Here is a 13905-nt window from a genome sequence, read left to right as displayed (position 1 = left end):
AATATTAAATAATTTAATATTAATAATTTAATATTAAATAATCTTTAACATTCTTACTTATATTATAAGACTGACAAGGCAATTATATAAAGTTTGTTTCTTTAGAGAACTAGACAAAAGGCTTTAAAATGTTGGCTTGCATCCGGTTTATTTCTCTCATGAAAGATCAGTGAGATTATTGAGAGCAGGGTTTGATTCAAAGCACCTAAAAAGAAGCAGAGTGCTGTTCTAATTCATAATCTTTATTTTTAACTTTAGTAAGAACAGTTTTAAAACATTCTCTCCAAAAAGTAGAAAATGCTAAACAAAAATACAAAAATTATCTAGTCAAGATAAAAATACCTAAAATGTATTTTTAAAGTAACTTGTTTCTTTATGACACATAAGATTCCATCAAGTTCTTGGGTTGTTGCTCCTGCCACTGCCTTTTCGATCTATTTATGTCAATTTTATAACTGAGTTTATTCCAATTCTGTTCCATTTCACACTGTTAAATTCTACCACATGGACACTCTCTTTCAAATAAACTAAGAAAGAGTATAGTATTCTCATGTGAAAGGACAGCTTTGATTTTCACAAAATATAGGAAAAGGATTCTTTGAACAATTCACAAGCTTATTTCTTAAATCTTTGTCTGCTGAAAGTTCAATTGAAAAATGAAGACCCTAAATGAACTGCATTCTATTAAGATCAATAAAACTGAACTGTACAGAGTTCATCCCAGTGTTCTCCCAAAATAGCTCAAATGGTTCCCAAAAGATAGAAATGCAGCCAGGCAGTTGGTGACCTTGCACGAATCTTCATCCCAACTGCCCAGGTGGTTTTCAGCTGTACAATTACATCAGTTTTCTGCCTATTCTTTGGCATCCCCAATCCCTCCAGCAGTTATTGCAAAGGTGGCTTCGTTTTCAGGCATCTCAGGGCTGGGGGGCAAGAAACAAGGAACTTGTGGGTTGTGAAACAGGCCTCAGAGAGAAGGTGTGGGAGAAGGAAAGATTCTGCCTGTGCAAACTCTCATTTCAATTTCTTAGTTCCTGACCAGAAACACTGGTCTCCATGCAGTTCCACCAGTGCGATTTTTAATGACTTGCATCTGCCACAGCTTACCAGGTAAACTGATACTAATGTGTCAGCAAAACTTAGTCATTTAACAGTTTTGGAATTCTCCTGACAAGGGACCACCAGTCTTACCAAACAATTTGATAGTCTTAGAGATGAGCATCTAGGAGAATTTATTATGAAAGATTATGTAATTTAATGTATGTGATATGCAAGAAAACTTTAAGTCTGTTAATTAGTTTGGCCTTTCAGATTTTCTCTCAACTTACCATCCAGAAACGTGGTGAGTTTGAAGCCATGAATCGGCCGTCAGGCTGTTACGTTTCAGTACCATGAACTTTGCCACCTGATGGTTGTTCATAACACAGCTTCTTTCTCGTGAAGGAAAAGTGATTTACCTGTCGTATATCTTTGCGATCCGCAGCTCCCCTCTGCCTTTCCTCAAACTAATCCTGGTAGTCGAAGCATGAGCAAGGATGTGACCCCCAATCGGCTTTTTTGGGTCAGCCTGAAAGCTAAATTAGCAAGAAAATTGTGATGATTCACTGTGCAAATTCCATAGATTGGTACTGTGATTAACTGTCAGATAAGGCATATTGAACTCAGTAATGAATTATAAATAGGTAAATATATCAAAAAAGGACTTTAACACACTTGCCTCAAGATAAAATGTTCAAATATTCGATGCTGGTATAATTTTTCTCTCATTAAATTCAAGAGGCTCAAGAAATACACACCTTAAACTTCATATATAAGCTGCTCTAAAAGAAAATGAAGTGCATTTCCAGTACTATTTATGGATTGTTCTCTTCGTTCAAGTCACAGTGAAAGAAGCCAGGCAGAGGATAAACATAAAAAACCTGAGATAAACCTATAGGGTGTCATTCATGAATGATTCATCATACCAGAGAGACCAACAACCAGTCTGAACCTTCATTTCAGTGCCTCTTGCTCCATACAATCTCAGTTCTCATCTCTCTTACGCAGGTAATGCAAATGAGAAGAAATTTTTAAAAAGAGAAAGAGAAAAGGTATCTTACGTCATAGTTGCTCCTGGATCAGCAGTCATCTGGTTTGTCACAAACACAGCCACATTATATTCTGCAACAGAAAACAATGCAAAGAAGGTGGACTATATCCAATTAGAATTTAAAAATATTGTCCCATCCATGGTAAAAGCCTGGTTGCTGCTGGAGCACTTCAAATTTCAAATGAAAGAGAAGCAAATGATCTTTATGTCTGATGGCTGGAGTTAATCAGGAGACAGCCTCAATTTGCTCCCGTGACTTCAGCTGTAATATTATGCCAGAAAACGAGCACTTTTCAGAATTCCAAGGAACAAGTCTTTCCCAGTTCTCATCTCTGTTGGCTCCCTGCCCTCAGCCCCCTCTCCCTCCCCTTGTCTTTTTTTTTTCTTTAAAAAAAAAAAAAATATTTACTGCCTGGAACAAACATTTACTCATTCCTCATCAACATTTCTGAGTCATACCAAAGAGGAGGGACCCTACTCATCCTGTCATCATCCTGTCATCATCCCTCAGAGCACTGCTAAGTGTTGGGAATGTGCCAATGGCCACGGCTGTTCTATCTCTGTGAGCATTCATCCTTTTTTATTTATGTTTCTCACGTATTTAGACTGTCAAAATTTGGGGAAGACAATTTCTCTTATTGGATTTTGTCCAGTTCTACAACCCATTTTCTCATTTAGGACTTCTCTTAACAGTAGTTCTAGGAAAACTCTAAACGTTGAATAGTTTTAAAGACTCCTTAATCTGTCATCCAGAAATAATATATTGTCAGTTTGATCTTTTTGGTAACTGACAGGTGTAAAGTGAGGAAAGATTCCTGGGCCAGTGCCTGATTGATAGTACACTTGGACTACTAGGTGCTGTGCTACCAACAGCTACTGTTTCAGTAACTCCAGTCCATGTTTTCCAAATTTTGCAATGTTTCCTTTACCTTCTGATATTTTTTGGAGCCTTGACAGCATCTGAGCGAGTTTCTGTTGTCGTTCAGCCAACTCTCCACGACCACTGAAATCCACACGGAAAAGTGCCATTATGGAGTCAATGATCTGCATGGTAATTACACTAGATAAGTAAATATAGTGAAAGAAAATAGGAAAACATATTCTGAAAGCAGTAAACATACGAAAAAATGAGTCTTGTACCAATAGTTTGAAGATACCAGCTTCCTCATGGAACTTGGCTGCTACATAGTCAAGCAATTCCATCTGATGTTCACCTGGTGGGAAGTACAGTTGCCAAATGAAATTAGGACCAGAAAGACCTCTGAAGCAACAAAGGCCTGAATTTTAAAATTCTACTTTAAATGCCTCCACTGTTTATACTTTCACTGCCAGCAGTTTTAAATTATTGGGCACTGGCCCAATAACAAGCTACCCCTACAGTAACCAGCAGTGCCTGGCTTCTGCAGGTTCCAGTTTCCCCTTGCCAAGCTAACAAAACTTCTTTGTGAAAAGCTTCACAACAAAACTACACATGAAGACAATTTTTTGTTGAAAAGCAATATAAACATTTGAATTTAATGTTGAATTAAATGACACACAGCAATTGCATTAATCACATTACTCATGTTCATATTGTACTCTCAAAGTAAAAGTCCCATTTAAAAACTTCCTTGAAGTTTTAATGCAGTGTCTCGTGACAGAGTGTGCTGGAGCTGTCCCTATGAAGTTCCATGCACGAGATCACAGAGAATTTCTCAACAGCATTTATAGAATCCACTTACATTCAGGCAATTGCGTCACATTAATTGGTGCTTCTCTTGCTAAGATGCTACGCCGACACCCATTATGTACATGGTAGAGTTCACTTAATGTTGCAGCAGACTGCAAACCTTTATTGTTTGTGTAGTGTAGCTGAGCTGGAATACTTCCACTGAGCAAGTCTGCTCAGCGTGCAACAACAGAAACAGAAAATGGAAGCAAGCTCATAACTTATTTTGTTAGCAACAAAACATTCTTTGTGATCCTCAGTGGGTAATCTCGGTCAATAAACTGAGAACTATTAAAATCATAGAATCATAGAATGGTTTGGGTTGGAAGGGATCTTAAAGATCATCCAGTTCCAACCCCCCTGCCACCAGCAGGGACACCTTCCACTAGACCAGGTTGCTCAAAGCCTCATCCACCCTGGCCTTAAACACTTCCAGGGAGGGGGCATCTACAACCTCTTTGGGCAACCTGTTCCAGTGTCTGACCACCCTCACAGTGAAGAACTTCTTCCTAATATCTAATCTAAACCTACCCTCTTTCAGTTTAAAGCCATTCCCCCTAGTTCTGTCATTAACTGCCCTTATGAAAAGTCCCTCCCCAGCTTTCTTGTAGCCCATTCAAGTACTGGAAGGCCGCTATAAGATCTCCCCAGAGCCTTCTCTTTTCCAGGCTGAACAGCCCCAACTCTTTCAGCCTGTCCTCATAGGAGAGGTGCTCCAGCCCTCGGATCATCCTGGTGGCCCTCCTTAGAGAAAAAGCATAGATATGATGCCAGTCACAGTAATGGTCTTACTAGTGTATGCACGTGCGTACAGCACGTTGTCAAGTACTGCATCGTGGTCAACACTGAAGCGATCAGCAATGTCACGGAGACGGTCTGGTCGGCTGACATTGGCCAAAGTTAAGGATTTCTCTTGGTACAAATCATGCTCTGAAAATAATAAAACTCCATTCCAAAATACACTATGGAAAAACAAAGAATAAATTTTGATCTTAGAGAAGGCTGACTTTTTGTCTTCACACTGTCCCACATACCCTAAAGATAGTTTAGGATTCATGATGGTAATTGTTTCGTGTTTAGGGTTTGAGGTGTGGGGTTTGGCATATGGATATCTGTGCTCTAGGAATTTATCTGTGAGCAATTTATTTATACACAGTCTACCACAGATACGAACTGTTAAAAATAGTGTTCAGTACTTAGATGAATTTCTCTTGCAGTAAACAGAAAAGCTTCTATCACCTGTATCATTATGATGAAGGCATATTACATCTCAAAAAAAACCCAGTTAAAATAAAATCTGTGTCCTAAGTCTAATTTTTCCAGGTTAGATTACATCAAATGACAGAGAAAAAAGTCACTGCCTTGTGGGCCACTACACAATGTGCTTTCCAGGCTTCCTGTGTCAGTGATCATGTCTTACATGTAGGAAGCTATCTGGAGCCTCCTACTTGCTTGTAACAAAATTAACTGTCTCTGCAGTTCATCCTCTGTGTAGCTTTCAACAGTCCAAAAGATACAAAGTGTTTTCAGTATCAATGAAGATAATCTTTCCACCTGTGTAGCCATTTGGTCCTGGAAGCTGAGCTGTCACTATAGTGAATCATACAGAAGATCAAAATGAAAAAGCAGGAAAAATACCATCTTACTCCCTCTAATATTATATTGTAATAAAACACAACTGCTTATCCGTATCACAAAGAACCACCAGTCTTAATCAATGTGGAAATCACTTATATCTGAAGTCTTACTGCCAGCTTGAGAAGAAACTCAAGCCACTTTTCTTGATTGGGGATCAGATGAGATTTAACTAATGGTGTCAGAATTGTGTTTCACTCAGCACCATCACTAAATCTGTGTATTTTCTATGAAAATAGGTAAGGATATTATTAAGAAGTTCTTATGCACAAAGCATCCTCTTAATCCTCTGCCCAAATTAATGGTATTGATTTAGTATGGGTTTATTTTCTAATTGTAACTCATATGATCAAAAATTCTTTGGATATGAATTTTTCCTGATACGTGGATAGTTACTGATTGTGGGTTTAGTCCCTTTGGAGTGAATAAGCTAAAATACTCAATTATTTCAGTTGTAATCATTCATGCAAAAGAGTCTGCTGACTATTAGCCTGTACTAAACGGAAGAGGACTTATTTTTCCAGAAGGTGCCATAATTCCCTTTGTAATATACGGTTCATTTAAGGGAACTTTTGCCTCTCCAGCGTCTGGTAACTATATTCCATCAGTTATAGTTAATAGTTATATTAATAGCAGTTATAAATAATAGTTATTGTTTACCACTATTGACACATTGAGAGATATCACTGGGAAATCAGAGTCCTGCTGTATTTGGCACTGCCGAACACGGTGACTGCCAAAGTCTTTGTTTATCCAGTTACTGTCAGCCAGGAGTATCTTTCAGTGCCCTTTCAGAATGTCATATTCAGCAAAACCTCTTGAAACCAGGAAATTAAGAGTTGCGGAGAAAGAATCTTGCCTTTCCCCTTTCCTGAGCATTGCCCCTGTGCACCTGTAACCCCATATTTGTGCTCTGCTTTTCCAAATGGTGTGTTTCACTGGTTTCTCTAAGGTAGTCTATTATCCTCTCTCTCCTTACGGCAAAACTTACACTGATGAGAGCAGTATTAAAAAGTAACCATTTATATGAGTTCTTAACTCAAAGACAATTAATGGAGGTAAGAGTCACCAAAGTCTGTTTCACTGTATTTCTAGAGAGAAAAGATTCTGACTTTAATTCTGAGATAGCTGTAAAGAATGGATTCACTGGGAAGAAACAGGTTTCTGTTTCGAGGTAGTACACCTACCACAAAGGGTGTGAGATATCTGCGTTTTGCCTGTCCGGAACTCTGTTAAATAAAGAAAAAATTAAAAAAAGGTCAGGGTTTCTTTTTCTGAGTTTGCAGGACTTACTGCAGTTAGAAACACTCTTGCTTACAAAATTCACCTCTATCTCTACCTTTTAAAATCATTTAACCCCAATTTATAAATCATATTCTGTGCAGTAGGAATGTGTTAAATACCACATGGCACACGTGGAAAAGTGTTAATTGGTGTGGGGGGGGTTAGAAATGGCTGATTCCACTGACCTGGCCCAGTTTCATTTTCAGTAAAATTATCAAGGAGAAGCTTATGAGTTTATTAATCTCATGATATCAAATCAAGTCAGTCTCCAGTTTATCTTTTCTAAAGGGAAGAGTACTGTGTTTTATGAACTTTTATTGTTGTTGAAGTGTTAACCACAAACTGATCAAATTCACTATAATAGTAGCTTAATTGTAATTTCAAAATCTTATGCAAAATGCAGCTTATGCTAAATGTGCATAAATAAAATATCTTTTGGACAGTTTTGTTACTGGAAAGGAACACAGATTGCATCAGGGAAATCTTTCCTATATAACATGTTAGTAATAATATTTATAATGCTATGTTGTACTGAATCAGCATGCCCCAAGACTAATGATTACTCATCTCAAACAGTCTGCAAGCAAATGAAGAAGAAAAATGGGAAAACACTTAGAGAAGTGGATTCTTTCTTCTTACCCTCATGCAGGTATTCGTCTTTATGACTACAATGTGATAAGTTTGATAGAAGGAATCCAGCCTGATTTAAAATCTAAGTTGCAATTCTTCGTTCAATAATACTAATTTAATGTGGTTTTCTCACCTCCAAAGGCCTCAGTGATTGCCATGCTTTCAATCCCGCCACCCAGAAGTTTACTGGAGAAAGGTAGAGGATTATGATATAGTTAAACCCACCAAATCACAAGAGGAAAGTAAAAATGATAAATTTTTGCTACTTTAAGAAAAGTTATTTCTGCCCTAAAGTCCCTCACTTGATGCATTAAGTGCAGGGCACTAAATGATCACTGATTCATAATGAATTAACTCGGTCTCGACCTTCCTTTCTGTGTGCAAGAGAAAGTTCTATAGAAATGATTACTGGAAAGAAAGAAAGAAAATACCTTTGAAAAGATAACATTCCATTAAAATATCTCAAGGGAGGTCTTAAAGACTCTCATTTTGACCTGAGACCTGCAGGTTGTTTTGACTAGCTGAAAAAATGATGATACATTCAGGATTTCTCGATGCAAACTATTTATAATGACTGTACAAAGTCCAGTTTCCCCTCAGAAAAGGAGTTGGTTTTGTTGCTTACTGATACAAACACCCTTGAGCCAGCACTAGCTCCAAATGGAAGGTAACCTACATGTCCCAGCTGAATGTTTGTTCCTTGATATTTTTGTGTCTCATTAAAGATAATAAATATGATTATTGGAACAATTTGGACTAAGGAAGGCTTTAAGTAGGGATCAGCTTACTCAAATTCCTGGCTGCCAGTAGTAATATGAAATACCATCTTCCGTTTTTCACTGTACTCGAAGGCGGTCAGGAAGCCTGGTTCCTAAGGAAGACCAAAGAGAACATGAGATGTTTATTTTAGCTTTAGCCTGAAGGTAAAGTGCAATATCCCACATAAATATCTTCTCTCCACTCTAGACTCATTTACACAGGTCGGGTGTGAAAAGCACCACAGCATTTGTCTGGTTGTTGTAGAGTATGAAGTATTATTGCTTCAGAGTAGGGAGCAGAATAATTTTCAAAATTACTTTGATGACGTGGTGAGAAAATCTGTTAAGAGAAACGTTGCACAGCATTTTGGAGAGGCCAGCATAAGTTTAAACCATCGGGAAAGCGATTGACTTACAATAAGCTTGTTTGCAGCTTCTTTAATCTTGTCCACTTTGGCCTCTGAAAGGCCTTTCACGTTGCACAGTGCCCGTCTTGTGGTCATCTGGATTCCTTTGATCGTGCAGATTCCAACTGACTTCAGTTTTTTAATATCTGCTACGTTCTGTGAAGAAAGTTCTCTTCTGTGAGTGCTCATGACAGTTAACAACCAGAAGGTGAAGTAAATCTTTTTATTATACATTCATTTTCACCAAGAAAGGAACAGATTTACAGTAAACTCTTTGTTACGTAATTTGAGACACCAGCAACAGAAAACTTTGGGTAACACTGGTGTGAGGGATCACGGTGCAGAGATATCCTGGTGCTTTTGAGAGAAAAGCGTCTTGGGTCCAGTTGTATTTACTTGTCCCTGTGCAGTGCCAGCCCAACCTAGTAAACCCTCTGACACCCAGTCTGTCCTTGGGACGTAGCACAGGAAATCTGTAAACCAGATAATCTGATCATGGGTAATTGGGAACTGACTCACAAGGATCGTCATAAGCTGCCTCTAACGGCTGTGCTGTGACTGCCTGTTCACAGTATGTCCAGTTTAAAACACACGTATCCTCCAGGTCTGACCAACGCTTTGGGCTGGAATTAACTTACTAGTTTGTCATAAATTGGGTACAGCATGACTTCAGTCAGTGCCCTACTGACACATTTTGCCTCCTCTCACCTCATTTTATGATTCTGACATCACTGGAAACTTAAAGGCAAGCAACAGATTACTCAGAAGAAAACATATGTGAAAGGTTTGGGATAACACTTCAACTTACCATTTCCAGCCAAGTCTTTTCCTTGAAAAACAAAATGAACTAGATGTGTCATCTATTTATCTGGAGCGTGTGGGTGCATAGGACGTAAGAATGGAGGGGGGCTATGTTAGAAATTAGTCACGTTCGTTGGGAAGCGTATTTCTCATCCTGTGATGTGTTTTTTGTTTATTACATTAATAGACATGGATGAGGTAAAATCAGTCATGAATAAAAATGACCCATCCAAAAGAATATAATAACCAGCAATACAAAAAGGACTGAGCTGTTTTATTGTCGCTTTGTATTAAAACAGCAGATTACTACTGCAAAGATCTGGACCAAAACTTTAAATACATTAACCTGCTTCTGCCTTTCTTCAGTGGCTCTGTCTTTCTGGTCACATCAACCTTAAGGCTGTTCTGCAGTACAAGTCTCTGTGTGTGGTAGACCTGGTTATAGTTCTTGTTCTCTCCCTCACAGATACACCTTTCACCAACAGCTTAAGTACGAGCCAAGGTTCTCGGATAGATGCCTCCTTACACTACAGCGCAGGACTAGGAAGTGCTCAGCAGCACTTAACATACTGACACGCCTGACCCCTTACACCAGCTGCTTGTCCTGATCCTCCACGTGACATCACAGCCCTGTCCCAGTTGTGTGCCTCTGAGGTGGAAAAGGGAGCAGACTGAGAATTTACAAATAAAAAAAAAAACTAAACCAAATTTTTGGTGATAATTTTTGGACTAATTGATTCACAAATCCATTTCACAGGGTGACTACAAAAGCAGGTGTGCTGGAAGTTTTAGCATTCTCCAGGGGCAAGAACTTTCAGCAAAGGCTGTGGAGTCAGAGCACCTTAATTCCTACCACACACTTTTGAACAACCACTAGGTTGTGCTAATCTGACTCTCTTTGTGGCCATGTTGTAATGGTAAATATGTCTAGTAAATATTTCTTTCTCTACTCCTAGGAAAAAAACTCTAAACCCACAAAAACTACTTAAGCAAATTAATTTAACAGATGTGGGTCATCGTATGTTCACACAAAGATTTTAACTGGCACAGCTGAAAACAAAAACTTCCCCTGGGATGTGGGAATAACCACTTGGAAGGAAGAAAAAAAAAAAAAAAAAAAGGAAAAAGGAGCAGGAAACCCTTATTAAGCCAGAAAGAACAGCTTAAGTAATTATTCTTTATTTTCAAGATCTTTCATACCTTAGTATCATTCTCTGCATACCAGTACAGCTCCCTTCCAGCTCATGAAGTCAGCCTCTTTGATCAACTCATTGAATTTTTAACACAAGAATTTATGTATTTTTCCTGTGTTGCCCCATTAGAGCTCCCAACCTCATGATCCTACTTCAGAACTCTCTTTAAAACTGTCAATGAATTGCCAATAAAAAAGTTGACAGCAATTACGCTGCTGACATGCTGAGCCCAGTAACTGTAGTGCTGACCAATGCTGTCTCATTGTGTCTGTGTCCTCCTCATCTGTATCTGTCTGTAGTCATAGTAGAGTTAAATCTTACAGTATTTCAGGCAAATCCAACTTTTTCTTCTGCTTCTGTAATACTGAATATAATAGGGTTCTGATCCATGAGCTAGTCTCCTGGATAAATGCATAATAATAGTAATTCAAATAAAGAGGTGATGTTTATGTCATAGTAATGATGATGATAATGATAACAGGAATTCATATTTCCTATATGAAGAATATGAAGAAAACTAACCACTTAATTCTCTAGCTACTATTTTCTTCACTCCCACTCTACCCCCTTCAACAGCATGGTGAAAATAGTATAGCAACGATTGTCACAGTGTAATTTCACAGGCACCAAAAATGCAGGAGTAATTACAAAGATTGGCAGGAACAGGAAGCAATCTATCACACAGTTTTCAAATAAATTAGCAAGTAGTTGGTTTTTAAACAGTGCTGGGTGCTAAATACTTTGAATATCTTGCCACTTTATTTAGGAATCTGATGAGAATGAGATTCTCTGAAAACCTGTCTTATCACCAAAGGCAAAATTTGTCTTCACATGACTGATTTAGAATTTAATGCAAAGATGAATGTCAGTTATTTGTATCAATGTGTATATGGTTTTGGAGAAATGACCTTACAATAGCTTTATATGAACAATTCTGTGTGGTAAACTCATTGCTAATACTTACAATTCCATGCTTCTGTAGCAGGTCAATATCCTGAAAAAAGGATTCCTAAAAAAAAAAAAAGGCAGAAAAAAAAAAATAGATTTTTCTTTTTCTTGTAATTACATCTATCTCACTATGTGTCTGTTTCAATTTTGTAAACATTTAAATGATTTTCCCTAACAATACATAACTTGTTGGAATTCCCAAATAAGCAAAGCCATAGCGAGACAAGAAGGCCTACACATTTCCTATCACCTTCTTCATAAACTGTAGATTCACAGGCAAGCAATCCTCTGCTGCACTAATAAAACTTGTGTTATCATTATTATCATCATCTTGATTCTTCCCACCACAGTTTCTCAGGCTTTTCAGGCTCTTGACCATTCACTGGAAGCATAAAATTAATTGATAGTCTCTTTGCATTTAATATAGAAGTGTAAAATATAAAGAAATAATGATAATCCCACTAAAAACTGAGCATAGCTTTGGAAAGGTTAATGATGAGCACTTAAAGAGCAAGGCTGTACAGGGACTAGGAGAATGAGATTTTCTTGGTATTAGACTGGAAAAAAAAATTAAATGCATTGAACTCCCTGATGGTCTTTGGGGACCTCCTGTCTCTCCTTGGATTTCAAAACACTATCAAAATACCTTCATTTGCTGCACATATTTTTCAATGAACCATAAATTTACCTCATCATCCTGGTATCCTGGTTCTTCTTGGACTACTTGATCCTCCATGGCCTTCATCGTGAAAAAGCAGGCAATAAAGTATTGATCACTACTGGGAAATGCAAACAAAGATAGTATTGGGGTAGCAATAAACGAGTCAATGACTGTAAAAGGATTTTTAAGAAGTCCTTGAACTACAGAACCGTCTCAGTGTGCCATCACATACAGATTTAAACTCACATTTGGCTTCCAACTCCACATTATCTGACCTACTAGACCGAAAGGAGAAAATCTGCTCTGTTGCTCTCAGATGAACCCATTTGGCTAGAAAGTGTTTATCAGGTATTAGGAGAAGAGATGCCATTCCCTTGTGAGAATCTTGGGTCACAGTATGAGTTTGGAGGTGGTAATATTTTATAATTAGTGGTATTTATTCTGGTAAGAAGGTTAAAGGCAGTCTGTATTTTTATAAAAAAAAGTCATCAGAGTTGCAGACAGAATGGGTAATGGAAAGGCTGTGCAACACCTCAGCTTCCCAGTCTTTATGTGACAGAAAGCCCACAAAACGGTGCTATTGAGAAGGCTACAACTCCTTAGCCATATATCCTGAGTGTAGACTATAAAGCTGTATTTGTTTTCAAGTTCTTGCCGGAGTTCAGAATACCTAAGAAATGCTGAAGATGTGCAAAGAGCACCTGTAAGAAGTATGCTTGCATGAAGAGAGTAAAATAAGGGTAATAAAAATCTGAGGCTTTTATTATGCAAAAATATACACAGAGATCTTACTTCACGGGTTTTCACGGTTAATTTGCCATGTCTGTACTCCACTACAGCTTCATGGCCCTCTTCATGTGACTTCCTATAAGCAAGGCCTAAAGCCAGAGTAGGTGCTGATTGATAGTATGGTCAAATAAAAGGCAAAATATTATCTCCTTAAATTTTATGAATGCTAGAAAAATGAATACAAAGTAGTTCCTTAGAAATATGATATTATAACCTGCTGTATCATTTTTGTAATTTAGTAAATGGATAGGTTGTTTCTGTCTTAATTGTGAGCTTGCCTTCACTGTTCCAGCTATGGCTGGTCAGAAATTTTGTAAACTACCTCAGCCAGATGTGTATATATGTTTGCTTGCTCATCCTTGTTATTAAAAACCATGAAAGGTAAGATAGGTTTATTATGAAACTACAAGATGGGCTACATCTAACAGAGGATGAGATAATTTAAACTAAATATCTGAAAAGAGTTTTTTTTTCAGCTTCTAAATGGATACTTAAGGTCTGCCTAATTTGCTTGCAAGAATCTTGTGTATACAGAGGATGGGAGAAGTCAGAAAGAAAATATTATCATTTTAGAATGACCTTCTTTGGGTTTGGCATGAAAATACGATGGAATAACTGCTGTTAGTATTTAATGGAAATATTCCTATAAAATGAGTTGCTTCTGATAGTGCCAGGATATATCTCATTTCTATTTCAGAATCCTGACGATTATGGAATGAGAAATCCTGCCTTCATGTCATGCCTTATATCAATCAGAAAAATAACTGCAGACATTATACCACACCTACTAAAAGCTTTAGGGATGAACAAAATCCTCCTGTTTAGTGAAGAGCCCTCCTGTTGCCTGTGTGTTGGTGCACTGAAGACTCAGAGAATTTCAGCCACCGATGCCTGCAATGAAGCAGATAAAAGGGTGAACATCTAAGACAACACAGCAAATCCATGAAGAAACGAGGATCTTTATGAGGAAACACTTTTGTGCCACCTTGGGTGCTCCGACCC

At 37.9% G+C, this 13905-nt stretch overlaps 1 protein-coding gene across 1 annotated transcript; it reads right to left on the bottom strand.

Moving 5' to 3' along the window:
• Positions 1–805: 805 nt before the first annotated feature.
• DMC1 (DNA meiotic recombinase 1) lies at positions 806–12228 on the bottom strand. The gene is made up of 13 exons (XM_010177097.2): positions 12142–12228; positions 11470–11514; positions 8521–8667; positions 8135–8217; positions 7480–7532; positions 6620–6661; positions 5315–5387; positions 4590–4681; positions 3230–3303; positions 3019–3133; positions 2100–2160; positions 1458–1574; positions 806–923 (listed from the first exon to the last, which is right to left on the bottom strand). Exons 1-13 carry the CDS (start codon positions 12196–12198, stop codon positions 854–856), a joined length of 1029 nt encoding a protein of 342 aa, XP_010175399.1. The 5' UTR covers positions 12199–12228; the 3' UTR covers positions 806–853.
• Between the last annotated feature and the right edge of the window lie 1677 nt (positions 12229–13905).

This window comes from Antrostomus carolinensis, unplaced genomic scaffold (assembly GCF_000700745.2).
Source record: "Antrostomus carolinensis isolate BGI_N321 unplaced genomic scaffold, ASM70074v2 scaffold45051, whole genome shotgun sequence".
NCBI classification, from domain to species: Eukaryota; Metazoa; Chordata; class Aves; order Caprimulgiformes; family Caprimulgidae; genus Antrostomus; species Antrostomus carolinensis.
The sequence above is the reverse complement of the archived record's forward strand: the minus strand, read 5'-3'. Positions and strand labels throughout refer to the sequence as shown.

Bases quoted from the DNA above. Each gene is read 5' to 3' on its own strand.
- DMC1 (XM_010177097.2), bottom strand. From the start codon at position 12,198: ATGAAGGCCATGGAGGATCAAGTAGTCCAAGAAGAACCAGGATACCAG. The intron at 3,304-4,589 runs GTAAGACCATTA...ACTTCCCACCAG, and splicing joins GTACGCACGTGCATACACTA to GTGAACATCAGATGGAATTG. The intron at 1,575-2,099 runs GTAAGATACCTT...TTGCTAATTTAG, and splicing joins GATCCAGGAGCAACTATGAC to CTTTCAGGCTGACCCAAAAA.